A 27,759-nucleotide genomic window follows, 5' to 3' on the forward strand; every position below is an offset into this window, starting at 1 on the left:
TTTAACATCCCCATGTTTACACTGTAATTCACAGGGGACAAACAGCACAGTGGCATTTTTTATTATTATTATCCTTTTTCCCCCTCAGAAATAAAGCACCACCACAATCTAAGGAAGCTGGAAAAGGGCCTATATCATCATTTTTCAGTGGGACACACGGCAGGAATCAGAGGCTCCACACACAATCTGTCCAGCTTAGCTTCTGAAGACTGGGTAAGCAGTTTTTGGCGTATAGAGAAGGAGGCTCAAGTTCTGTTCCTCTTTTCATGCACAGAAATGAATCATAGAATGTTTTGGTGGGTAGGGGACACACCTTAAAAATCATCTAGTTCTGACACCCCTGCCATGGGCAGAGACACCTCCCACTAGACCAGGCTGCTCAAGGCCTCATCCAATCTGTCCTTGAACACCTCCAGGGAGGGGGCATCCACAACGTCCCTGTTCAAGTGTCTCACCATCCTCACCGTAAAGAATATCTAATATTCAGTCTAAACCTGCCCCTTATCCCACCTTTACAAGCCCTTGTAAAAAGTCCCTCCCCAGCTTTCTTGTGGCCCCATCCGGGTACTGGAAGGTTGCTAAAAGGTCTCCCCAGAGCCTTCTCTTCTCCAGACTGAACAGCCCAAACTCTCTCAGCCTGTCTCCATAGGGGAGGTTCTTTGTGGCCTCTTCTGGCAGTTCCATCTCCTTCTTGTGCTGGAGGCACCAGAACTGGACACAGTGCTCCAGGTAGGGTCTCATGAGAGGAGAGAAGGAGGAAGAGAATCACCTCCCACACCCTGCTGTTAAAATGAAGGAGACAGCTGAGCATCACTCATGCAGCAAACTGAAAAAATTGCAACTATTTCCCAGAAATGGGAGCAAAAGCAGAAGAATTTGCTTTGGGGGTTAATTGTGTGCCACTGAAATCCAAATTCAGCTGCATGCAGCATTTGTTGGAGCAGTCTCTCCCAGCACACACTCACGCTGGGCCTAAAGTGTTTCCCAGCGTCTGGCAAGGACGATTTCCCTGGTGGTATGTGCCCAGCAAAGCCCAAGGTTTACTTTATGGAACCAGCAGCAGAGTACATGAAATATCAACAGTAAGGTCACAGGCAGCCCATCAGGAGCCAGCACACAGGTACCCATTTAAGGCAGCATGGCATCAGACCAAAGTGAAATTATGTTCTTCTTTCATGAAGGGAGAAGGACTGAGAAAAAGAATTTTTCTTTGCCTTTCTCCATGACCAAAGCTCACAGACCCCTGTTCCCCCCTTGCTGTACAGGAAAAAAGCACCCATTTTGCTTCTGACCACAGCAGAATATACACACAGCCTCACATATGCCTTGCCCTTTTCCTTTAACATCTCAGGGGACATACCCATAGCTGAACCCCATCCAAGCTCAGTCCATGCAGGATCAGAGCAACAGGTGAGAACAAAAACTGCCAGCAGCAAACCTCCCTGTGATGGTGTTAGCTACCAAAGGTCCCATGTCAGTGACCTGCAGTTCATGCCTGAGGAGCTAGTTGGATAAAAGACCTGTGGTGATGGACAGCAGTGAGAAATGTTACTAGTAACAGATGGAAAAAACAGCACTACTGTAAGGGACAATATCAGAGAGTTGCTCATGCTAATTGTGTACCTGAGCAGACAGAAAGGAGACACAAGCTTTGGAAGTATCTCACAAGTGTATTTATTAGTCAGGAGCAATCTGTCCCAAAGTGTGACCCATGGCAGACTTTAAATGGCATTTCATTACAGCACAGCTGCACTCACTGAACAGAAGCTCGAGGTACAGAGGGCAGCCTTCAGCACAGCCCTCCTGGGTTTGCCTAGGTTTGAGGACAGCAGTTCAAGAGAAGTCCATTTGCCTTGATCATTTGAAAAGCTTCTTTCTTTTCTTCCTCCACTGTTTATTGTTGGCCTCTTCGGCGGCGTCAGGAGGATCTGGTAGCACAAAGCCATCAGTCACTTTGTAGTAGACTGTTGTGGAATCTGACTCAACTATGGCCAAAGTAACTGACAGCGGGGTGTCGGGGTCGTCCGGCGGGAGGGATGCCTTCCTCAGGATTTCTCTGATCCTGCAAGAGCAAACAGCTGGTTAGAAAGGAGTCCACCACAACCACCTAAGGATGGCACAGAGGCAGAAGTGCACCGCTGCTATTCGTGCTCAGTCTGGCTTTATTTTGCACATTTGTCTTCACTGAAGGAAGAAGCAAAGAGGTGATGCTGAGGGACACAGTTTAACACCAGACTTGGTGGAGTGAGATAATGGCTGGACTCAACAATCTTAGAGGTCTTTTCCAGGGAAAATTACTCTGTGATTTCTGTTCCAATAAAGATGCAAATTCATATAATCAAAGCAACAAATCCAAATAACAAAGAATCTTGCACAAATAGACTCTCTTGTGTACATCTCTGCTGGGAACAGCTCAGCGCATCCTGGGGTTGCTCCGCCTGGAGAAGAGAAGGCTCCAGGGAGACTTTAGAGCAGCCTCCCAGTATTTGAAGGAGGCCACCAGGATAGCTGGAGAAGGACTTTATACAAAGGCATGGAGTGACAGGATGAAGAGTAATGGCTTCAAATTGGAAGCAGCTCAATTTAGAGATTAGGAAGAAATTCTTCCCCATGAGGGTGGTGAGGCACTGGAACAGGTTGCCCAGAGGTGTGAAGGCTCCAAGCCTGAAAGTGTTCAAAGCCAGGCTGGATGTGACCCTGAGCAACCTGGTCTAGTTGGAAGTGTCCCTGCCCATGTCAGGGGGGTTGGAACTCGATGAACTTTAATGTCCCTTCCAACCCAAATTAGACTATGATTCTATGACTCTAAGATCTGCTTAGGTGTTCTACTGTGCACGAGCCCTGTCCATGCTTCACCCACCACAACCATAGCATGGCAATCTATAATCTCTAATTTCCATTACCTTAAAATAATAATCTATTTAAGTAACACATGGTAGTCAATTAGAGAACAACATAATTCAGACTTGTTCCATTTCTAGAGACAAATATTCCAGTCTCTGTGCTACAGTACAGACTGTGGAAGACCCAGGAACCAAAGCCAGGTTTCTCTACCTCTCTGTCTAGACTAGAAGCCACAAGAGTAATCTTCTTCAAGGCAGTCAGCATAAATAACATCCTCCTTAAAAATTCAAGGCAAAGTTATGCAATTTTTCCTGTTCAGCTTATTTGAAGAATAACATGCCAGTTGCTTTTCAGTTCAGAGCTGAGGACAACACTGCTTCCTTTACCTAAAAGTTGGGTGTGAGAGAGCTCACCTGGGACTGCCAGGACAAGTTATTCTCCAAGAAGTCAGCCATGCAGAGGGAAAAATCACCCTTCAGATCTCATCCACCAGAAAACATGCATTTCTGAAGCTGGGCCCTGTAGCTGAGAATCAGCCTCTTTCTAAGCACATCAGCTTTCAAACCTTAATCATCATCTTCCTTCCAAACCTCTTTGATCCCTTAATAAAACCCAAATGGAAAGCAGCAGAGAAGAAGCAGCAGCCTGGAAAGCCTTTGCTGTTAAGTCTGTGACCCTCTGAAGTGTCCATCTGTGTTCTGAACTGATCATAATTCAACTTGCCTAATAACCGCAGTAGTGCCTTCCCTTCTCCTTTCACTGCTGGCCCATTATACAGTGCAAGGAAAGGCAATACAACACACAGTCATTCCAGGCAAGAGAGATACTAAGTCTGGGAAAAGACATGTTCTGGTCTTGCTACCATCAGCACATTTCATAATGAGAACAAATGAGCAAAGACAGACTGCAGAAGAAGACAGACACCTACAAAAGACTCATATTTCAAGCAACGAGACATTAGCTTCTCTGCTCCCTGCCACCTTAGCACTGCTTTGTCTGCACATTTTCTGGCAGGTGCCTTCCTGTAGGAACACTAGGTGCACTGTGCACTGCATTGAGGAGACTGTAAACCAAAGCCTTCTCTCCAAAGCTGTAGGTAATTCATGGATGGAGATGCTCTGCAATAAGAAAGGAACACTATGAGTGATGCCTCAAAAATGGCAAGGCCTTCCAGTGAATGCACTAAAGGATCACCTAGTCCAACCATCCTGCTCCAGCAGGGTCACTCACAGCAGCTTGCCCAGGATCACAATGTCCATGAGGGTTTGGAATCATTCCAGACAAATAGACTCCACAGCCTCTCTGGGCAGCCTGCTCCATTGCTCTAGCACCCTCACACCAAAGTTTTTCCTCCTGTTCAGATAGAATCTCCTAGGTTCCAGTTTCTGCCTATTGCTGCTGGGCACCACTGACACAAGTCTGACCCCATCCGTTTGTCCACCACCCTTTAACTATTGATCAGCATTGAACAGGTACCCTCTCAGGCTGCTCTTCTCCAGGGTAAACATCCCCAGGTCTCTCAGCCTTTCCTCCTCACAGAGATGCTCCAGTTCCTTCAAAATCTTTGTAGCCCTACACTGGACTCCCTCCAGTATTTCCCTGTATCCTCTGAACTGGGGAGCCCAGAACTGGAACCATGACTCCAGATATGGCCTCATTAGGCCAGAGTAGAGGGGGAAGGAGAACTTCCCTCAACCTGCTAGTCCACTCTTCTGAATGCACCACAATGTTTTACCATAGTTCTGGCAGTTGACAAGGGCCTGGGGAAAAGGATTCTAGATGTCTTTTCAGACATGCTACACATGCACAGAATAAGGATCCACTTGTCACAACCTGGTATGTCTGGAGGAAGCTCTGAGTAAGTTGCCAGTGGTCAGGCCAGACTGCTGTCAGAGACTCAGGGAGGAAAGAACTATCCATACCTTTTTTGAAGCAGTGGGTATTAATTTATCTCTTTCTCCTAGGAATTTAAAATAGAAATAACAACTAACAGTCAAATAAAAGGGCACAGCTATCCTTGAGATACACTTTGGGCCCTAAAGAAACCCAGCTTGTGTTGAAGGTAGATAATTCCCTATCTGGAAGCAGACTCTGGCAGTGGTCTGCACTCAGCCAGGGCAGAAGCTCCTTCATATTTTCATTACAAGTGTCACCATCTCTCTTCCTGCCCTATTAGGGAGGTGGATGCAATGGTGAGGCCTTAAATCCAGGTTTCCCATCACCCAATTTCTTCTTATACTGTCAAGCACAGATATTTGAACCTTCATTTCCCCACCTGGAGTACTGTGTCCAGTTCTGGAGCCCCTATTACAAGAGGGATGTGGAGGTGCTGGAACGTGTCCAGAAAAGGGCCACGAGGATGATCAGAGGGCTGGAGCACCTCTCCTAAGAGGACAGACTGAAGGAGTTGGGGCTGTACAGTCTGCAGAAGAGAAGGCTCCGAGGAGACCTAATTGTCGCCTTCCAGTATCTGAAGGGGGCCTACAGGAAGGCTGGGGAAGGACTTCTCAGGATATCAGGTAGTGATAGGACTAGGGGGAATGGAATGAAGCTGGAGGTGGGGAGATTCAGGCTGGATGTGAGGAGGAGGTTCTTCACCGTGAGAGTGGTGAAACCCTGGAATGGGTTGTCCAGGGAGGTGGTCGAGGCCCCGTCCCTGGGGGTGTTTAAGAGCAGGCTGGATGAGGCTCTGTCCAGCCTGATCTAGTGTGGGGTGTCCCTGCCCATGGCAGGGGGGTTGGAACTAGATGATCCTTGTGGTCCCTTCCAACCCTGAATGAAACTATGAAACTATGAAACTATAAGATGCACCGTGATCCCCAAAGTGGTCAGGTCCTGCCAACAGATTAATGAGTTTTTGGGACATCACTGACTTACTTTTAGGGAGGCTAAGTATCAGGCTTTATGTAAAGAACACAAAGACCCACTCAAGATGATCTGCTGACACTGCTGTCCACAAAGCCCAACATCTTCCACCATAAAGAATTACAACTGTGAATGCAAGCTTCTCCTCTTCCCCCTTTGCTCAACTCAGGCAGCCCCAGGAGAGCTCCCACTCATGCATACCACAACTAGCCAAGGCACAAGGCAGCACATCTGTAGAGTAGTGAGAAACAAAATAAATAAATATTCTTTTAAAAGAATAAGCTTTGGAATTCAGGAAGTCTGATGCAGATGCCTGTGCTTCCTCTCCTCCCCTGAAGGCATCACTGTCAGCCTCTGCATCCAGCCTGTCCACGGAGTTTCTCCACAGCATTTCAGAGAAGGAGTTGGGCTGATTTCACTGTACTTGCTACCTACCCTGAGCAAAAAGATGAAGAGTTGCAAGGAAGGCTGAGCATTTTTAATCCTTTTATGTATCTAACACTATTTAAAAAAAAAAAAAAATATATATATATATAAAGATTTTTAAAATATTAAAAATTATTTTAAAACTATAAAAAATATTTTAAAAGATTTTTTTTTAAAAAGCTAAAAGAAGTGTTCTTGGCCTTCTGAAATTCAAAGGAATCATGTTTGACCTCCTAACCACAGTAAGAAGCCTTCATTCCAGGTGACACAGCCTTCCCAGCAGCCAATCTCGCCCATCAGCTGCATTCCGTGACTCAAATGAAGTCCTAAACACGAAGTCCATATCTTGCCACCTCCCCCCAGAGCTCGCTGACTTCAGTTCCTGTGTTAATGGTCCTTACTGAGCAGAACATCTGCTACACCATGCAGGTGATGTCAGTTGTAAAAGATGGCTTTTGCTCAAGTAAAAATGGGTTTGGTGTTTCTGGAAGTGTCAAACATGAGAAGCCTCTGGAACAGAGGGAATCTATACCATCAGTACTTTGGCATATTCCTCCATCAGCCTTGACAACCCCCAGCCCAGCCTTTTTTATCTCATGACTCACAAGCATGTTAGGACCTATTCTGCAAACATTGTTCCCATTGATACCACAGGATATGACACACAATGGCTCTGCTATTGGCTCTTCAGCCTTTACAGGCCATGCTCCACCAGGTGAACCCCAGAGCAGCTGTGATCTCAAGCATTTCACACAGACCTACCCTAGCTGCCTCTTCCTAACAGGCATTCAGGTATGCCCACTCCACATCAAGTTTTAAGGTATGCCCACTCTAGACGTGGAATTTTAAGCAGAATAAAGAGACTTAAAATGAGAAAAGGTGCAGCTGAGAAACAGTTAACAGTGTCCTGAAGTGTCTGGACAGCATGTTTTCAATCCAGTCTCAAGTAAAGCCTGTGCTGGAAGAATGCACCATTTCACTTTGTCGTCTCCCTAGGAGAACTTAAATCACCTTAGTACATGTTCAACCCCAGGCTCTGCCTTGTTCATCACCTCATCCACAGGCTCAGGCTGGCTAGGAAGATCAGGAGCAGCCAATTCTATACATGCTGCCTTCTCAGGATTTATGCCAATGACTACCTGGTAACAAATAAAAAGGCATCTCCAAGAGAGCTCACAGAACAAAGAGTGTGTGCTGCTGCATCCACAGTGGGAAGTCTGGGAGTTATATTCTGCAACCACTCCTTTCCCTTTTCTCCTTCTCCTCTCCATGAAGAAAAACTATTGAATGCTACAACAGACAACACTGAAGCTTTAGGTTTGCCCCACAGAAAGGTACATCTGGAGCAAAGGCATTGTGAAAGGGAAATAACATCCACAAGCTTGGGGAATGCAGACCTCACAAAAAACACTGGAAAGTTTTTAAGTCCATAAATAGAATGAGATTAACTATTTTTGTTAATAAGGATTATCCTTTGTTGCAGACTGTACAGTCCAAAGTTTGCAGAATAGCTTGAAAACTCATCTCTAAAACCAAATAGTGTCTGCACATTTGCTGCAAGCTGCTGGGATCTGCTCCCAGCAAGACAAATCCAAGTACCATGAAGCCCTCAATTTCCACCTAGGAAGCAAACTCACAATCCCCTCACACTGCAGAAGATGCAAAGTGTTTGATCTCAAACAGTGAAGCAGACATTGTTCTCCAAGTAGAGAGCTTGCATTTCTAAAACCCTTTGCATCAACAAAAAGGCTGCAGAAAAGGTTTCTAGACACCTACAAGCTACAGTCAGTTGGGTCTGCCTTTTTTCTACCAAAGAATTAGTTGTAAGAGCAGGTTTAACTCACTGAACATCATCCAAGTACCACAGCACTGAAGGTAGCAGCATTAATAATGTCACCCTGCATCTGCTTTTAGTGCTGCATTCAAACTAAATGGCAACAGTGAACTTACTTGGGTCTCCTATTGCTGCTGCCATTAATAGCTTAAAAACAAACAATCCATATAAAAGAGGATAAATTTCCATCTTCCCCCCATCTCAATTTTTTATTAACAAAAGACTTTTGTACTAGAAGGGCCTTCAACACATCAGAAATTCGTACTGTGCTTCCTAATGACCTAAAACAACAATGTCCTTTTTGCTCCAGAGAAAGAAACAGGCATCTGAGCAGTGAACTTCAGGCAACTGTGGCTTGTCCAAAAACTAAAAGAGGACAGAATCAGAAATAAAGACAACATGGACAGTAAGCTTTGTGTTGAACAAAAGAGTATTTCAGTGATAAATCCCATGCAGGCACCTCTGAGAAGCAGCAGCAGCACTGAAAGCCCCGGGTGGTTTTATGGAGGTTGCATAGTGCTCCATTGAGCCGAAATGGAACTCCTGCCTTCCCCACCAGAAAAGCCAAAGGCTTTCAATCTGCCCTTTATACTTGGATGAATAATTCATTGCAGGCTTGGCCAGCCCCAACAGCTCCCTCCCCTCCATCAAGGCAGGGCTGGAGAGGCAACACAAGTTGGTCTCTGTACCACTACACACAGATCATTACTCTGTGCATCGGAGCACGTCATTGTACCAGACAGGCCCCGTGACAGGAGAACCAAGGTGGAGGAAACCTCCTGCAAAGCACAATACCTTGAATTTAGTCAGCATTACAGAAACAGCACAGCATGGCTCACCATCAGGAACACTGCTCCAGACACTGCTGCCTGCCCTGCAGCTAGATGAACTCAGTGCCTTGAAATGCACAGGAAGAAGCATGTGGTGGTGGGAAGGTGTACTTGGACACCATTAGATCATGGGACTTATTTCCAAACTACAGGAATATGGGATGCTGGAAGAAACTCATGTTTTTCAGAGCAACAAACTTGGTGAGGAGTTAGGAGAGCATGTTTTATGAGGCCAGGCTGAGGGAGCTGGCATTGCTTAGCCTGAAGAGGAGAAGGCAGAGAGGAGACCTTATTGCGCTCTACAGTGACTTGAAAGGAGGTTGGAGTGAGGCTGGTGTTGGCCTCTTCTCCTGAGTAATTAACAATAAGACAAGAGGAAATAGCCTCAAGCTGAACCAGGGGAGGTTTAGGAAGAATTTCTGTACTGAAAGAGTGGTTGGGCATTGGAACAGGCTGCCCAGAGAGATGGTGGAGTCCCCATCCCTGGAGGTGTTAAAAAAACAAAAGGGTAGATGTGGCACTTTAGGACATGGCCCAGTGGTCACAGAGATGTTGGGTAGAAGGTTGGACCTGATGATCTCAGAGGACTTTTCCAATCTCAATGATCCCATGATTCTATAATTTTTGTAATGGGGAAAAACAAAAACAAACAAAAACCTCATCAAACAAACAAAAGAAAGGGGAAAAAAGGAGAAGAAAAAACCCAACAAAATAACAACAAAAATAAACCTCCACATGGCTCACTGATCAGGAAAAGGAATTGAGAGCCCAAGGCATATGAAGGCCTTTTTTCCATGGAAGTTGAAAAAGAAAAGACAAATGGTGAAACAAAAGAGGAATTGGAATTTAGCTGCATTTTACAAGATACACCAACTGGATGAGTAAACTCAAATGATGCTTAGAGCAGAAGAGTTGAGGAGCAAGAAAAGGAGCATCAAGTTGCACCAGGGGAGGTTTAATTGGATATTGGGAGAAAGTAAGGTCAAGAGGGTGGGGCCAGACTCTTTTCAGTGGTGCCCCATGATAGATCAAGGGACAATGGGCACAAACTGGAACACAGTCTTTCTCTACTGGGCAGCTTTCCAGACATTCTTCCCAGGCCTGTAGTGTTGCATGGGGTTGTTGTACATCTTACCCTCCAGCACTCTCCTCACAGAAGATTCAGCAATCTTCATTTGGAGAGCATACACGCACAGAGCACGAAGCCACTTCTCAAACTGGGTCAGACTACCATTTGCATTGATGGCCAATTTGCTCCAGCCCCTGTGATTTTGTGAGCCAGTGAGTTCCTGCCCAGCCTTGCACTGTCAGAGCAGGAAGATCAGCTTCCAGAAGTTGTTTGTAGAAGTGGACAGTGAGCTGAGTAAGCAGAACAGCTTCTGCCTTAAGCAGTTAACTGTCATGCAGAAACTGGTCATGATGGAACCCTTATAAGAGGCTAAAAAACACTGAGCAGATTATTTCATTATTTTTTTTCTGTAGGGCACTCATATTTATCATGTCCTTAGGTGTCCTGCTGGTAATTTCCACTGCAACTTGACTATGTCCGTTTAAGGACACGTTCCTCTGCGCATCAGCCCAGCAGGAACCTTCATGAGACACCTGGGAAGGCAGAGCTTGACTGAAGTGGCTTGGAGAGGAAAGCCACCCCTGCAGCCCCTACCCAGACCTTGCTGCTTAAGCAAGAAAATGCTGCCCATAAATGCTGCTTTTGCCATTAGCTCGTTTCCAGGCCCAGCAATGAGGACAGAACATTTTAACCTTCCCAACCCCTTTCAATGAATTACTTTCAACATGGAGATGCACTCATACTTCTTCCCCTACCTTTAGCATCGCTCTGAACAAAAAAGCAAAGCAGGCAGGTACAAAAGCTGTCCTGTCTACCTTCAGCTTGGGAAGTCAAGTGAGAAAATGGCATTTAAGACGTCAGAAACATAACAAGCCTCTTGCCATCAACAATCACAACAACACATTCATCACTGTCAAAACAAAGAGCACTCTGATATTGTTTCCAGCTCCTTCTGTATGATGCCTTTTAATGGCCTCCCTCTACAGTGTTTAACTTTCAGAGAATCATAGAATAGTTTGGGTGGGAATGGACCTTAAAGATCATCTAGTTCCAACCACCCTGCCACAGACAGGAACACCTCCTTCTAGACCAGCTTTCTCAAAGCCCCATCCAGTCTGCCTTTGAAACCTTCTAGGCTTGGAGCCTCCATAATGCCTCTAGGCAAGCTGTTCCAACACCTCATGGGGAAGAATTTCTTCCTAACATCTAATCTAAATCCAGCTTCTTCCAGTTTGAAGCCCTCGGACCTTGACAGGACCCTCTGTCCTGTCACTTTGAGATACAGTTACTGTCCACACTCCCTGTTTTTTGCCTGCTGTTCCAGTAAAGCAGCTGTTGATGCTGTCCTTTCTCTCCAAAGACAGACCAGGCCCCTCTGAGCAGTGGTGACCTGCTAATGAAATTCCAAGCACGCACATGCACACCCAGTAACACAAATTCAAGTGTACACGATCTTCCTGACTGACAACATCCACGGCTATCGAGCACATACAGGCTTTTATGGACTCACCTGGCATCAGAGCCCAGTATTCAGCTCCTTTTGGTGACAACATGCTCTATGTAGTTGCTCTCTAGCAAAACCCAGTCACAGACTGTACTTTCAATCAACGTGACACATTCACTCCCTGCTTCACATCCTTCCAGTAATGGATTCCATCCGTGCCGCTGCCAGAAGCAGAGCAAACAGTATCACCACAGTACAAACAAGGTCAGGGGCTTCAAATGAAAAGCTCCAATGAAACAGTGAAAGATAGGACACACACGCAGTGCAATATTGTACTGTCATTAAAAACCAATTAGAACATACTTGCTGGCACTGATTCCAGCCTAGGTGGAAAGCTACTGCTGTAAGCAAGCACAACTCAGCACATGGCTGTAACTTCCTAAAGATCCCATATCCTAATTTGCTGCCTTCTTTTCCCACCTAAAATCTAGTTTGAACCATGAATGCACTGTCTCCCTTGCACATACATGCAGAGAGGCACAAGGACACTCAGCATTTCATCCTGCAAGACCTCTCAGCAGCTTCCCTCTGCTGTGGAGACAGACTCATAGAACCATTTTGGGTAGGAAAAGACCTTTAAGATCACTGAGTTCAACCATTCTCTAGTTCTGCCAAGTCTGGTGCAAAACCATGTCCCTCAGCACCACACCTCTACATCTTTTAAACACCTCCAGGGATGGGGATTCAGCCACATCCCTGGGGAATCTGTTCCAGTGTTTAAGAACCCTTTCAGGGAAGAAATTTTTTCTAATGTCCAACCTACACCTCCCCTGGTACAACTTGAAGCCATTTCCTCTCATCCTATCACTTGCACTAGGGAGAAGAGAACAACCCCCACCTGGCTCCAACCTCCTTTCAGGTAGTTGTAGAGAGCCAGAAGGTCTCTACAGGTCCAGATCACACAGATCACGCTGTCCTTCTGGGCAAGACCAAGCCTCCAAGAGCGACTGACCACTATCTGCAAATAGGAGGTTTTCTCAGCACAAAGATAGTACTCAAATCCATCAACATCCAGTAATTCTCTTCCCCCTCACAAATACACTCTTAGAGAAAAATTAAGATGGAAGACTGTTTGCAACAGACAGCTCTGTCACTTCTAAGACCTGAATTTAAAAAGCCAAAACCATAGCACAGTTTACACCATCATTTAACATGTCTACAACACACGTCTGCTAAACAAAAGTCATTAGTTACCTACTACCGTGGCAGGCTGCTGCCTGCAGAGCAAGAGGAAACAGCAAACACAAGCAAGATCTTTAAAGCCAGCTCTGAGCACATGCTCCCAGCAAAAGCAGGAACAAAATAAAGTGAAAAATGTACTTCCAAATGAAATTGTTCAGGTCTTCAGAAGGCTCATAGGACAGAATGGCAAATACCAGCAAGAGAAGGTGGCCACTATCAGAGAGTGATTCACACTATGTGTTTGAGGCTGCTCTCTGAAGGGCCAGTTAAAATAGACTCTAAGATGACTGAAGTGAAATTTTTCTAGGCTGCAACTGTCATACCACAAAGTCAGAGCTGTGCTGCCCTGCACTGAAGAATAACTTAGTTGTGCATGTGAAAGCAAATCAAAATCTCAGCTCAAAAGACAGTTAACATTGAAGCCTGGATAAGAGGAATTTCCAGCTGAAAGTAGCCAAATCATACTTTCAAAACAAAAAATAAACCAAACATACCAGGCTTATCCATAGAATCAACAATAAAAATGTTTATTCTTAGACAGATCCCAGAGGATTTCTTTCCTTTTAGGTACTTTAAAGCCCAGTGACACCAAAAAAATATTGCTAGACTTCCCAGACTATAAGAAAGCAGCACAAGAACATTCAAAATGCAAGCAGTGAAGCTCTTGGATTCTAACCTTGGCTTTCAAGCACATACTTTGATACCCTTTGTTATCTCCCAGAGCACATGCAACTTCAAAACAATAGGAAGTGTTTATCAGTAGGAGCCAGCTGCTGTGGGAAGCTGACATCAAAGGCCTGCCACTTTCAGAGAGAGAGAGGCAGAGACTGATGCAGCTCAGAAAATTAAACAAATCTACACTTCGCATGCATGCGTGCAGCACCCGAAGTAACTCCGCTCACAGGCCAAAACATCGCTTTGCTCTGCTGCTCCTTTGTTTCCTCCCCATTCCCCTCTTCCCCAAGTCACCACCAGCCTGCTAAATACATCTTTTCTTTATTTTACATAATTGGCAACACGAGGCAAAGACTGACCATAGGCTCACCTCTCATGGCTCAAGGATATGTGCACAGGTACCGGCACCATCACTTGGAAACTGTCCTGTTCTTTTTCTCGTGCATGTAAGCACACCAGCTGCAGGTCTGCTAATCCAACATGCTTCACTTCATGCCAGTTTCTCCCTAGGAAGATTCATTGTTCGTGAGAAGAACATAAAACACAAATTTTTAACCATTCAGATATCAGTTTTGGTATTTTAACACTGCAGGTTCTCTTTTCCCTCCTTCTTCTCACTGGACATCTCCCACGAGAGCCAGCTGTCAAGTTCCCCTTCTGAGAAATAGCCCTATTAAAAAAAACACATGAGAGTAGTTCTGCTGACTCCAGAACTAGGCACTGATGATGAGAAAGGATCTGGTTGACAAATCTTCCTTTCAAAAAGGCAAAAATAAGACAAAACCCACCTTTGTCATCTGCAGTATAAAGCTGTCATCCAAATTTGAATTTTATCAGTAGCCTGCACTGTGAAGGAACAGGTGCTAAAAGCATGATGAATGATGAACCACAGTTTTCTCTTAGGCTTGAAGGGATAAGGTTAAAAGGTTTTATTGCAGAACTACAGAAACCTTCTCTTAAAGCCTACTAAGCCATTTTCTTCAGAGGTGTTAACAGTACCAGACATGGTGTTTTCTGGCCTGTAAAATCCCTCCCTTCCCTGGTGTCAAGAACCATCAGCCTTTGAAGAACCTGCAGGATTTGTATGAGGCTGGGGGACACAGTCCCTTTTCAATACAGCCAGCCTGGGAGAATCACAGGCAGGTGCTTAAACATAACTCTGCTCCACTCCTACAAAACACCATAAGACTACATTGCATTTGGCGTAATTAATGCCACCAGATTTCCAAATCATCTTCTTTCCTCAAGTAATCCTGCCCTTTCCAGAAAACAGCATCCTAATCAGGCTGGCACATATCAGCCATTTGCTATAGCCATCAGCCACAGTGAAACACTGTGATTTAGTAATTTGGACATTAGGCTACAAATGAGGACTTTGTCACCAGCATATCCACTGAACTTGTGGCTTCAGCTTTCTATTACAAGGAAAGGCTGAGAGACCTGGGGCTGTTTAACCAAGAGAGGAGCAGACTGAGAGGGGATTTGATCAATGCTCAGCAAGAGCTAAAGGGTAGGAGGGAAGAAGATGGGGCCAGACTCTTTTCAGTGGTGCCCAGTCATAGAACAAGGGGCAACAGGCACAATCTAGAACACAGGAGGATTCACTTAAATGCAAGGGAAAACTTCTTTGGTGTGAGGGTGCTGGAGCCCTGGAGCAGGCTGCCCAGAGAGGTTGTGGAGTCATAGTATCATAGTATCAGTCAGGGTTGGAAGGGACCACAAGGATCATCTAGTTCCCACCCCCCTGCCATGGGCAGGGACACCCCACACTAGATCAGGCTGGCCAGAGCCTCATCCAGCCCGGGCTTAAACACCTCCAGGGACGGGGCCTCAACCACCTCCCTGGACAACCCATTCCAGGGCTTCAGCACTCTCATGGTGAAGAAATTCCTCCTCACATCCAGCCTGAATCTCCCCACCTTCAGCTTCATTCCATTCCCCCTAGTCCTATCACTACCTGAGATCCTGAGAAGTCCCTCCCCAGCCCTCCTGTAGGCCCTCTTCAGACACTGGAAGGCCACAAGTCTCTTTGCCTGGAGAGATTCCAAGCCTACCTGAACAGTGTGATCCTGGGCAAGCTGCTGTGGGTGACCCTGCTTTAGCAGTGGGGGTGAACTGGATCATCTCCAGATGTTCCTTCGAACCCTAAGTATCCAGCAATTCTGTGACTCTAAGTACCCTTTTCTTCCCCTGCTCCTCTTTTGCTTTTTCCCATGCCAATTGTCTTTGCCCTAGAACCATTGGACAAAAGAGGTCCAGGCAGGCACAGGAAAGGAATCTTCGGTGCCAAAACGTCATCTGTTTCTGAGAACCACCACTGCATAAAGTTTCAAGAAGCACACCAAGGACTTTTGTAGGAAGGGTCCTTTCAGTGCACAAATTTTAACAACACTTCAGGGCAAACATGCTTGTTGGGATGTCTACTCCACCACTTCGCTGAATTACCTTCTAAGAGGTCCAGATACACCACAAATGCAGCATAGATTTGAGCACTGTCAGATATATCAAGGGACATCATTTCTGTGAACTGAAACCCAAAGATAATGTTAGCGAAGGAAAGTAGAAGCATACTAAGAACGCAGACTAAAGCCACAATCTGAACAGCTATCTCTGCCACTGAAATCTGAAACCAGGTTTCAAGGACCAACAGGCAACTAAAAAGCAAGATTTGCTTTCTGCCAGTATGAGATCTATTTTCCTCATTCCTGCTATTTCAGCCCTTAAGAAAGCAAGCCAAATAAACAAACAAGTGAGGAATCTCATCTATTCCTGGAACAGATCTAGCTTTGTGAGAAAGGGCTGTGAATTTTACCTATTTTTGCTGCAGTACATTAACATAAGATGACAGCCAAATCAAATACCTCCATGTCTTCAGTATGCTAAACACTGAGATGGAGTCAAAGTTTAAGACGCTTGCATTTCCCAGCTGTCACATCAACATTAACAGCTGGACTCGATGATCTTGAAGGTCTTTTCTAACCTAAATGATTCTTAATGTTTTTTTCCAAGATAAAGGATTCCATGATTTCATGATTTAGAGCCTCACCCCTACTAAAACTAGCATTCTCCAACATCCCCACCGGCACTACTCGGGAGATGAGCCCCCTCAACACCCCAAATATAACTAAACCTATTAAAATCTCCCCTTCCAGCACCCCGAAGGGGAGAGGGGATGGCGGGGAATGACAGGGCACGACGAGGAGGGCACGGTACCCACTTCTCGGCCCTCGGACTCGGGGTGCTTGCGCTCACCTACGTGTCCCCACGCCCCGGGATGCTCCTCAAAGCAATGGCAGGGGAAAACCCCGCCAGAGGCAACGGGCACGGGCGGGAAAGCGAGACCGCATCACCCCGAGCGCCTGAGAGCCTCCCGCCTCAGCGGGGCTGGGCCCTCTCCGCAATGACGTGCCGGGGAGCTTGTTCAGACCTACCGTGGGGTGCTTCGCCATCCAATTGCCGCCAGCCCACCACGCCCAGCCCTGCTGTTCCCCTGGCTCCTGCCCGCCCGCGGAGGTACCCCCCTCCATCGGGCCACAACCCCCCTCTGCCATGCCGGCCGCCGGCTCCATGCGCTCCCCGGTGCAATGCGGCTTCGCTCCGGGCGGCGCCACGCAGCCGACCACTCCCCGGCAACTGCGGCGCTGCCGCTCCAGTTCCGCGGCCACAACGTTCCCCCTCGCCCAACCAAAGCGCCGCGACCAGGAGCGCTGCGTTAACCCTATTCACGGCCAGGATGATGTCTGTATCTGCCCACAGCGGAGCCTTCTGCACTTACTCTTTCTAATCCCAAAATCTTGGTATGCAAGGAGGTTCGGGGAGTTCAAATAACTATTTCAGGCAGGTAGTCCAAAAGGAAGGCCAGAAGCAGCTCTGTCTGGCAGGAGAGAGGATGCCATGCATCACAGAATCATTTTGCTTGGAAGAGGTCTTTAAGTTCATCAAGTCCAACCGTTAACCCAGCACTGCCAGGTCACCACTAAAACATGTCCCTCAGCTCCACATTTACATTCCACCAGACATGCAGCAACTACCACCTCTCTGGTCAACCTGAGACAACATCTCACCACCCTCAGTGTCAAAAAAATTTCTCCCTCTAGTCTAAACCTCCCTCTTTTAGTTTAAAAAACATCAGCTCTTGTCCTGTCACAACAAGCCCTGCTAAAAACATGGACAGGAGACATTAAAGGCCAGGCTTGATGGGGCTCTGAGGAGCCTGCTATAGTTGCAGATGTCCCCTATGATTGCAACATGCTGTTGAACCAGACGGCTGTTAAAGGTCCTTTCCCACCCAAACCATAGCTCCATTATCTGTAGGCTTAATTATTATTACACAATAAAGTGTTGGTTAAAATTAAGCTCTATGTATGGAGTACAAAAATCGGTAGCCACAGGAAGTATTACTGTGGCAAATCTTATTCAAGCAACTTTGATAAGGTTGGCCTGTTTGAAAAAACATTGTGTTAGACAGCACTTCAATTCCTTGGGCACAAAATAAATGCAAAGAAAAGGACAAAAAGAACCCAATCTCTGAGACTCTTAGAAGAGTTGGCAATAATGGTGTACTTGGCAGCCAGTACACCAATCATGGTGTACTTGGATGGATTTGAGTCCTCAGAGGTGAAGAAGCAAAAGAAAGGAAACAGACCTGTCTGTTCTTGTAGGTCTACCTATATGATATGCTTCATCACCAAGGATGGATCCTCAGTTTTCTGCTTTGTTGGAAACAAGTCAAAATTAGAAGAAAGCTGCCTCTGAGAGAACTTGTTACCTGCCAAACCAAAGGATTATGCCACTGCCAGAGACAGTGCTCACAGCTGGACTGTTCCTGTTGGTATGGTTATTTAGAGGAGGCTGAAGCAAGTCGTCTAATTTTATTTCTGTAGGACTTAAGTCTACAAAAAGCTGTTTCTTCCTCAAAGCTAGAATATTTCACCACAGGGTGGTTAATTGTTCTGTCACAGCAGGATTGGTTCTTGGCTTTTAAAAAAGAACAACCAAACCCCAACAAAACCAGGGTATAATTTTTGCCACTAATTAAGAAGTCCAAGATGTATACAGATTTGTTGGTCTATGTACATAAATGTATATGAATTTGAAGGTGTGAGAATTACATGAATTGTAAGGGTAACTGTTGACCTGAATCTCCCAACCATTCACCCATGCTGTGTGGCTGGGAGTTAGAAGTGAAGCTGAGTTACCTCTTTTCTCTTACGCATGAAGAAACATCTCATGTTTCAGGCATTCACCCCTCTGCAGGGTAAGGACAGCCTTTTTCTTTTGTGTACTGACAGGAAGCAGCCAGCAAAGTGAGTTGTGAGAGAAAAGTAATTTTGAGGAGAATATTACTTGTGGGACACTACTGAAAGCAGTGCATTTGTGATTAAGATGCTGTTTAGAAAACAAACACTTCAGATTTCACTGAATGCATCAAGGCTGAAGACAGAAACCTTCTGTGAATACACTAACTGCAATAACTGGATGGCACCTTTACAATTCCCTTTGCATGTAGGACAAAGCCAGGGCTTTGCATTCTCTGCCTCCCAGGTCTCCTGTTGTTTCTGTGGTGGGAAAATATCTTTTTGACCCTGACCCTGTGCTAATTTGACCGTGCTGGCCCTGAACTACAGGGAAAGGCTGACCCTGCAGAAGGGACACAGCTTGTGTTGTTTTACCTGCATCCACAGAGGAGACATGGCAAAGAGGAGTTACCAGAGGTGCATGTTTCTTCTGAAGCTTCCTCATAGCCTCCTAAAACCAAGATTGTGATGTAGTTTGAGCATCCAGTGGATGGAAAAAGCCATCTGCCAGCACAGATCAGTAGCATTAGTCCCCATCCTCCAAACACTAGTGGTCCCACGAGTAACAGCAGCATTATGTGCATGCGGGATCAGCTGGCTCCAGCAAAACCCTAATCACTTCGTCCAGGCTACAAAGAGCTGCTCCTTCTATTTGGTTAATGAATCCAAGCATAAAAGCAACATGTGGCAAACTAACCATGAAAGAAAAGCCTCATTAATGTATCATTCCAGAACAACAATTATAAAGGTGTCATAAAGGGCAATCAGGAGGAATATGTTTTCATTAACTGTTCGGGAAGATACTTACAGACTGCAGAAGCTTCTCAAATTTTAGTACAGATGATTTAGCCTCTGGAGATTATTTACTGAAGTTTGCTGTTTTCCTCAGACATTCATATTTTTGTGTTAGTTTTTTAGGGAGTCATCTGGTCAGGAAACAGAGAGAATAAAATATGAAGTGGGTGACAAATCACATTCTGTAAACAAAGAACACAGCAGACATGAACTATATATATACTGCTTGGGCTGCAAACAATCCTCAGTGAGAGTACGGATAATCAAGAAATAGTTGTTCATTGGGCTAAATGTTTCCTCCTGTTTGCAAGCACACAGTCACCAGTGCTGCCTGGTTCAATTGGATCTGTTCACACTGGAGAGACTACCTACCCACAGTACAAATCACATATGCTGTGGTGGGGCCCTTAGAGTTAGAGATTTCATCTTGAAAAAGGTTTTAATATGCCCAAATCCTATTTACTTCTAAGACAGCTCTGATTACTATGCCCCTTTTAACATCATAACCCAGTAATTTTAATTGCTGTAACATGTTTTATTTATTTTGCTGTTAAATTGTCACCAGTCCATTCATGGGAATGTTTCTGTGGCAGCTGAGTCAATGAAAGAGAGGAAATATCTTCATCTTCCAGCCAAATTCCAGTTGGGACATCTGTGCCTCCTCCTGTAGCGTGGGATGTGTGCTGTGTGCAAGGCTGCTTCATGCTGCCATCCCAGGGGTGTCTCCAAAACACTTTTTGATGTAAAAGCACAAAGTAACCTTATTAAACAGCACTGGTCCCAGTATGGACCTCTGAAGGACATCACTTGCCACCAATCTCCATCTGGACATTAAGCCATTGACCACTACCCTCTGGATGCAACCACAGAACCAGTTTGACATGTCTGAGGGCCAGGATGCTACCCAGAGGGACTTGGACAAACTTGAGAAGTGCACCAATGTGAACATCATAAGGTTCAACGAGACCAAATGCAATGTCCTGCATCTGGATCAGGGCAATCCTCAATATCAGTCCAGGCTGGGAGATGATGGGATTGAAAGCAGCCCTGTGAGAAAGACCTGGAAGGTGCTGGTGGATGAGAAATTGAACATAAGATGGCAATGTACACTCCCAGCCCAGAGCCAACCATGTCCTGCGCTGATCCCCAGCAGCATGGGCAGCAGGTGGAGGGGGGAGATTCTACCCCTCTCCTCCACTCTGCTGAGACCCCACCTGCAGAGACCCCTCAGCCCTGGAGTCCTCAGCACAGCAGAGACATAGACCTGGTGGAGCAGGGACAGAGGAGGCCACAGCAATGACGGGAGGGCTGGAAGGTCAAGATGAGATAGTTGGGGTTGTTCAGCCTGTTGAAGAGAAGGCTCCAGGGAGACCTGGTGCATAAAGGAGCCAATCAGAAAGCGGGGAAGAGACTTTATCGCGGGTTCTTGTAAAGGGACAAGGGTCAATGGCTTTAAACAAAAATAAGGAAGTTCAGATTAGATCGAAAGAAGTTTTTTACACTAAGAGTGGTGAGACCCTGGCCCAGGTTGCCCAGCAGTGGTAGAAGCCCTGTCCCTGGAACCATTCCAGGTCAGGTTGTTTGGGGCTCTGAGAAACAGGCTCCGGCTGCAGATGTCCCTGCTGACTGCAGGGGGGTTGCACTAGATGACTTTTAGAAGTCCCTTCCAGCCCAAACCAGTCTGTGACTCCATGATAAGGGTGCAGTCACAGCCGCAGACTGGGAATCTACGCGCTAGCCCTGTGGCGGATGTGCTGTGACGGAACTGCCAAAGGGCTTCTTTAAACCTAAACTTCAGCTGGTAAATGCAGGGTTTATAACTCTTAGGAGAGCAGGCTCGTGTCGGCGCGCACGGGCTGCGCTAATCAGACCTTTCCAGGTGTTCTGAGGCTCCCAGCTGGGGCACCTCCCGGGGGACCGCGTCCGTGTCTTTGCCTTCGCCCGGCGGCCTGCTGAGGCGGGGGGAAGGTTGTGCTGCCCACAAAGGCTGTTTTCGGGGGCGCTGGGCTGGGCTGGCGGCCGCAGTGCTCCTGCTCCTCCTCCTTCTCCCTCCTCCTTGTTCTCCCCGCGGCGCCGGGCGCGCTGCAGCGGCCGCCCCGCACAGCCTTTGCGGCTCCCCGCACCCATCATGGCTGCGTGTGCCGGGGCCCGAGCCCCCCGGCCCCCTGCCCTCTTCTTTCTCCTCCTTTTCCTGCTGCTGCTGGGCGGCTGCGGGGCCAGCCTGCCCCCGGAGCCCCCGCCACCACCGCCACCGCCGAGCCCCGAACCTCAGCCCCTGCCCGAGTCGGCTCTACAGAAACCCACTGTGCTCCTGGCCATCATCGCCCGCAACGCCGCGCACACGCTGCCTCACGTCCTCGGCTGCATCGAAAGGCTGGACTACCCCAAGAGCAGGATCGCCCTCTGGTAAGGGGAGGCGGGGAGCGGGGTGGCGTTGTGAGGCGCCGGGCACCCCGGCTCCGGGGCTGTGGCCTGGCCCCGGGGGGACGAGCCGAGCGCTAGCTCCCCCAGTCCCGGGTTGTGTGTGACTGGGGGTCCATCTGCCGCTGGGGAAAGAGTTTTGGGGGAACCGGCAGCATGGCTTGCCCGGGATAGTGGAAAGGGGGTTTCCCCTTACCTCCGCTCGGCCCTTCCCGCCCTGCGGCGGGAGCGGGGGCTGCCGAGCCTGCCCCGGCAGCACAGGTAGCCGGGTTTCGGGCACCTCTGCCCGGCCAGGGGGAAAGCGGCAGCGAGCCGAGGGAGTCGTTCCCACCGAAGAGCCGCCGTTTGGCTTTGGCACGCCGGGGAAGAGTCTCTAGCCCGGCCGGACGAAGGGCGAGGGGTCCCCCCGAGGGCCTCCCCGCAGCAGCCGGAGCAGCGAAAGGGCTCTGCGGTAGCGGCAGGAGAGGAGGTTTTCCAGCGAAGCTGGCCTGAAGCCTGGGAATATTCATCGCCTGAGCATTCGTCCAAATCCGCAGAGACGGGGAACTAGTGGAGAGCCGGGGTGGGAGCGTGGGTTTGGCTCCGTGGCTGGTAAATACCGAGCTTTGTGGGGGGATGGCCGGGGTCTTGCCAGGGCTGGAGAGCAGGCGTGCTGGGTAGGTGCTGATGGGCATTGAAAAGGAGCATTGTTGCTGGGCTGCAGTCTCGGGGATGGATTCAAAGATGTATTCAGAAATCGCAGCATGGGGGCAGCTGTGGCAATGAAATTTGTGTCGGGACGGAGGCATTAGACCAGTTTAGGAACGGGTCGATCTGCCTGTATTTCTAAGGGTAAAATGAAGAAAAAAAATATAAGAATCTTTCAACCTGACATAAATGTTGAGAGAAACCAGAATTGCTTGGAAAGACACAGACCAGATTTAAGTGTGGTAAGCATATAAAGTAAGAAATGGTGCTATAGGGCCTGATCCAAAGTTCACTGAAATCAGTGATAAGACTTAGTTGACTTAAAGTCAATAAAGTTTTACTTTGCACAATAAGGTGTGGGGAAGACCTCTGCCTCATAAGTGGTCAGCGTCCTGAAGCAGACAGCCTCAGATGTTTCTGTGTGTGCTTCAGGAATGCAACTGTTACTTGTCTTCACGTATTCCACAGGTCTTCACAGAAAACCCATGGCTGTTAAAACCAGTTCACGGCTCTTATTTTTTTACTTTCTTTTTTTCTTCCTTCCCCTTTTGCAATGAGGCTGCACAAAGCAGATTGTGGTATCAGCCCAAACGTGTTGTGCCACATGAATGTGGCTGTGGAATTACAAGGTGGCATGGGGCAGTGGGTCTTGCTTGTTTGTGGGCCCATGACTCAACTTTTATTTGTGTCAATAGGCATTTTGCTGGTTTGGATTTCACCTTAGCAGATGTGTGTGTGAGTAGCTACCATCAGAACCCTACATGTGGACTGTGATTCAGCTGAGCTAAAACCTGGTGGGAGTTTGATCACCAGAGTGGGGTGTATCTTGAAATGCCTCTTGCTGTAGAAGTGCAGAATAAGTTTGGGTTGTTTGTGAAGTCCTGCAGAATGTTGGTTGGCTCTGCAGTGGTTTTAGCCAATTGATTGCATTATCCTTACTTCACTTAAGGTCTCTGCAGTGTTGTGTGGGGGCTGTTCATGAAATAACAGTGTAAGATAACTTAAAACATGCTAAGATTCTTGGGAGAATATCACTCAATTTTGAAGAAGATTGTGTGTGGACACAAGGCACGGTTGAATGGAAAATCTGCTGTTGAAAATGTCAAGCATTATAAAATGAGAATGACTAAAATGTCTTGGCCACGGAGAAGGAAGTTCTGTAGATGTTTTGAGTTGCTACAGTTGCTTCATTTCATCACCCCAGTAAGATGAGCTTCAGGACACAAAGTACCCACCAAGGGGAAGCTCATGTGTGGTATCTATCAAGTCTTCTGAGAAAAGTGAAACAACACAGTCCACTTTTAGAAGCGTCTGGCATTTCAGACTTCATGCCTGATAGAGTCCTTTCAATAAATTCCAGGATTTACCTGTGTCCCTGTGCTGTGGCATTACTGGGATAGCTTGGTGTGAGGGGAAGTGAAGTGGTGGTTGTCAAAAGAATTGCATTCCTTCACTGCCACTTATGTTCTACTTCAAAGTTTCCTTGAGTAAGTCAGCATTTAAAAATGCCCAAATGTAGGTCTTGAGAGTGAAGATTAAAGCCATACATCACGTCCTGAAGCCCCATGTGCTCTGCCTGTTGCTTGAGGGCTTAAATTCAACAGTGGGTTCCTCGGATGCACTTCTAAGGGTGGAAGATTTATGAATGACAACAAAGATGGGTTAAGAGACAATGAATTAGTTTGAAGCACACAATTTTTATTTCATAGCCTTTATCAGTTAAATCTCCATTATCCTGATGCTGCCCAAAAGATGTACAGTGGACAGTCATGTATTAGTCTTAATTCTGACTCCTCCATTGCTGTGTTCGTGAGTGACCTCAGGATTTGCTGGCTACTAATGAATTGAACAGGCAATTTGGTTTGGAGCCAGCTGGCATGTGGCAACCCATGTCCTTTCAGTTAAACACTTCCTTTCTTTCTTCCTTCCTCTTATGAGAATCAGGAACTGTGCCCAAACTACCTCCTGGGGGATGATCCATGGTAGGTATTAACCCTTGTCTTGGAGAGTACCGGGTGGCACAGGCCGGCACAGGCCAGATCACCCCAGGATTGTACTCATGACATAATGGTGGGAAGTTCTGTGAAACAGTGCTCAGGTCTTTGTCCTGGCCCTGCTTAAGATAGACTTGGCCAAAAGAAGTTTGTCTCAGAGCCTTTGATGCTAGCCACCAGGATAGGAATGGCAAAGACTCCCTACATTAGCAGCACAACCCAGCTTCCCTCTGCTCTTCAAGCTGGTGCTTTTGTAGCTCTGGAAGAGTAATGCTGGACATGACCGTTGTCTTTTCCTGTGAAGGAGGAATGGGTCACAGCTCTTGGGTCCTTATGGAAAGCCTAGCCAGCATTTGGCTCAAAAATGTGTATAATGGTGAGGGGACTGGAGCACCTCTTTGAGGAGGAAAAGGCTGAGAGACCTGGGGATGTTTGGCCTGGTGAAGAGCAGCCTGAGAGGGAATCTGATCAGTGCTGATCAGTATCTAAAGCACAGGGAGTAAGAGGATGGGGTCAGATTCTTTTCAATGGTGCCCAACCACAGGACAAGGAGCAACAGGCACACACTGGAACCCAGAAAGCTCCACCTGAACAGGAGGAAAAACTTCTTTGGTGTGAGGGTGCTGGAGCCCTGGAGCAGGCTGCCCAGAGAGGTTGAGGAGTCTCCATTGCAGAGATTCCAAACTTGCCTGGACATTGTGATCCTGGGCAACCTGCTGTGGGTGACCTGGCTTCAGCAGGTGTTAATAAGTAGCTGATCTTCAGAGGTCTCTTCCAACCCCCACCATGCTGGGATTTACTGAATGCTGTGAGAAACAGGCTAGTGCCCAGCAACAGTTTCCCTTTAGGAAACACGGCTGTTGGACCTAAGTCAATCTATTTTTTAGCTAGGGAGTGTTCTTCTAATACTCTCATTGTGTGGCTACACTTGGCTGTTTACTGGGGTGGGCTGAGCTGTTCTCAGGGCAGTGTCAGTGAGGCTCTGCTGTGAACCCAGCCTAGCTGAGCTGGGAAGTTTGGGCACATTAGAAGGACTTACTGTATTGTTTGTGTTGGTGTTGGAAAATTGCAAAGGGAAGGGATAATGTTCTTTGTCTTGGATAAAAACATGGTCAGCAGGCCCCAAGCCTCTTTTGGTGCTTTGGGGTTGTTGTTTGGATTGGGTTTTTTGTTTGTTTCGTTTTTAATGTTAGCCATGCTGACTGTTTATTTGAGATCCATTAAATTATAGGTATGTAGACATATATATATGTCTGTCAGACAGGTTCATCTAGGCTGTAATGGGCAAACTAAAAGTGTGTGTATTCAGCAGTTTATCACGCTGGCTTACACTTTCTTTAGCCTCGGATTAAGTGAGGGTGTAGCAGGGAAAGTTGTCTGTAATTTCATCTTTAAATACCATAGTTGTGGGCTGTCTGCTCTCTCATCTTTCACTAACTTGGGGATTAAGTGCCTGCATGAATGAGTCGGTGCTTGGAAGCAATAATTAGATTCTTTTGTGCTTGAGGACCTGTGCCTGCTTTGCAGCTTAGAGTGCGCTTGTGTTTCAGAAATGATAATGTGAACCGTAGGTGAAGTTGGAAAGCTGGAATAATTCCCAGATGAGAGATTAGTGGATATACTGTAACAGAAGCTCCAATGAGTAAGAAGTTTCAGCTTAAAAGAACTAGTTGTAGCTGGAAACAGAAGCTGATGAGATCAGTATAATAATTAACTTGTATATTATTAGTCTGGGACTAGCTGGTGATACTCTGAGGATTTTCTTCTTCATCAACAGTTTATTTTTCAAATGTGAACAAGAATTCTACAGAGAGAACAATTTCCAGTAAGGTTCAGGGTTGAAAATTCAATGGGTGCTACTACTCACAGGGAACAGTTTGCTTTCAAACACTCTGTGCTTTCTGTCCTCGTTTCCATTTGTGCAGCAAGGTCACTTTAATCTTCATGGTCAGTATTAATCACGTAGGAATGCTGAAGTTCCAGTCTGCTGGCTCTGTCCCTGTTGCTTCTGCTCACTGGGGTTTTGCATCTGTTTGAAATTTGCTTACCTGTGCTGTGATTCAAACTTAAGGTTTAGAAACTGACTTTTCACTTGGCTGGTTGTTTAAACTTCTGGAATTTAGTTTCCAATTCGTGTGTGCAGGTGTTTGATTCTGTTATTAAAGCTATATAATAAATAATACAGAATACCCAATTAACCAGGTTGAAAAAGACCTTCAAGATCATTGAGTCCAACCTGTCACCCAACACCATCTAATCAACTAAACCATGGCACCAAGTGCCTCATCCAGTCTCTTTTTAAATGCTTCCAGTGATGGTGACTCCACCACCTCCCGGGGCAGCCCATTCCAATGGACCAAGTGAGATGGCACTTGCACACCCTTGGAGTTATGATGCAAGTGATAGTCCTGTTGTGCAAGATCTTGCAAAAAAGTCCTTCTTCCATAGGACTTGTGTTTAGTTGACTACATCAGAGAAGGAACAGGAGTAAAACACTTCATTTTCCCAGCTGGGGAAATTCAGGAAGAAATATTAAATAACCTACACAAGATTCTTGAAAGTATTAAGACTGGACATTAATTATTGACTTCCTAATTTATTTAGTTTTTACACTTCTTTCCTACTGAGGTCAATTTTGCACTAGAGTGGGGTAAATTTTACTTACTAATAGAGAACCAGAGAAGGCTAAAGAAATTATCCCATCCTGATAGCTACAATAACGCTCTTCCCTTTTGGTCCTTTGGGTTCATCTCTTTCATCTAAATCTTGGCAAGCTTAAGTGAATGACATCATCCAATGTTCAGTAGAAATATTTGAAAGGAAGCTGAAAATTACTGTTGTGCTTCACTGAGGTCTGCGTGGCAAGACTCAAACTGCTCTTCAGCTAAAAACTTCGCAGTTATGAAGAAAAGCATTAAATGAAGCATCAGCTGTGTGATGGGAATGTGCTGGGTAGCATAGAACCATAGAATGTTAGAGGTTGGAAGGGACCTCTAGAGATCATCTAGTCCAACCTCCCCAGCCAAACCAGGATCACCAAGGGCAGGGAGATTCTTTGATTTTTTTTGTGCTGTGCTGACAAATTGCCAGATTCTGATGGCTTTTTGATGTCACTAAAGAGTATCTTGAGTCATGCTTTATATTAGGGTCTGCTAGATATGCATGGAGATAATTAGGGCTGTTCAGTCTGAAGAGAAGGCTTTGGGGAGACCTTGTAGTGTCATTCCAGTACCTGAAGGGGCCTAGAAGAAAGCTGGGGCAGGAGGGACCATTTTCAGTGGCTTGTAGTGATAGGATGAGAGGGAATGGATTGAAGCTTGAGGATGGGAGATTTAG

General features: G+C 46.5%; 2 protein-coding genes and 1 long non-coding RNA gene across 6 annotated transcripts in view; 1 reads left to right on the plus strand and 2 right to left on the minus strand.

The window, feature by feature from the left end:
- Positions 1-1,657: 1,657 nt before the first annotated feature.
- TSEN15 (tRNA splicing endonuclease subunit 15) lies at positions 1,658-16,822 on the minus strand. Its single transcript, XM_068141336.1, has 4 exons — positions 16,661-16,822; positions 15,675-15,756; positions 13,600-13,735; positions 1,658-2,062 (listed from the first exon to the last, which is right to left on the minus strand). The coding sequence occupies exons 1-4, from the start codon at positions 16,796-16,798 to the stop codon at positions 1,858-1,860; spliced, it is 561 nt and encodes a 186-aa protein (XP_067997437.1). The 5' UTR covers positions 16,799-16,822; the 3' UTR covers positions 1,658-1,857.
- Positions 16,823-18,901: 2,079 nt separating this feature from the next.
- On the minus strand, positions 18,902-21,762 carry LOC137442497 (uncharacterized). Its single transcript, XR_010987698.1, has 3 exons — positions 21,626-21,762; positions 19,335-19,452; positions 18,902-18,977 (listed from the first exon to the last, which is right to left on the minus strand). It is a non-coding gene; the product is annotated as an uncharacterized lncRNA (long non-coding RNA).
- The window catches only part of COLGALT2 (collagen beta(1-O)galactosyltransferase 2), a 70,944-nt gene continuing 64,586 nt past the window's right edge, over positions 21,402-27,759 (plus strand). For all 4 annotated transcript variants that reach the window (XR_010987696.1, XR_010987695.1, XR_010987697.1 and 1 more), the window contains exon 1: positions 21,402-21,727. Coding sequence is in view for 1 of the 4 variants with exons in the window: in XM_068141335.1 (XP_067997436.1) it covers positions 21,450-21,727 (278 nt within the window). In the remaining 3 variants the exon portion in view is untranslated. The remainder of the gene's footprint in view (positions 21,728-27,759) is intronic.

Source organism: Melanerpes formicivorus, unplaced genomic scaffold, assembly GCF_026170545.1.
Source record: "Melanerpes formicivorus ecotype bairdi unplaced genomic scaffold, bMelFor1.0.p_v2 SCAF_7, whole genome shotgun sequence".
NCBI classification, from domain to species: Eukaryota; Metazoa; Chordata; class Aves; order Piciformes; family Picidae; genus Melanerpes; species Melanerpes formicivorus.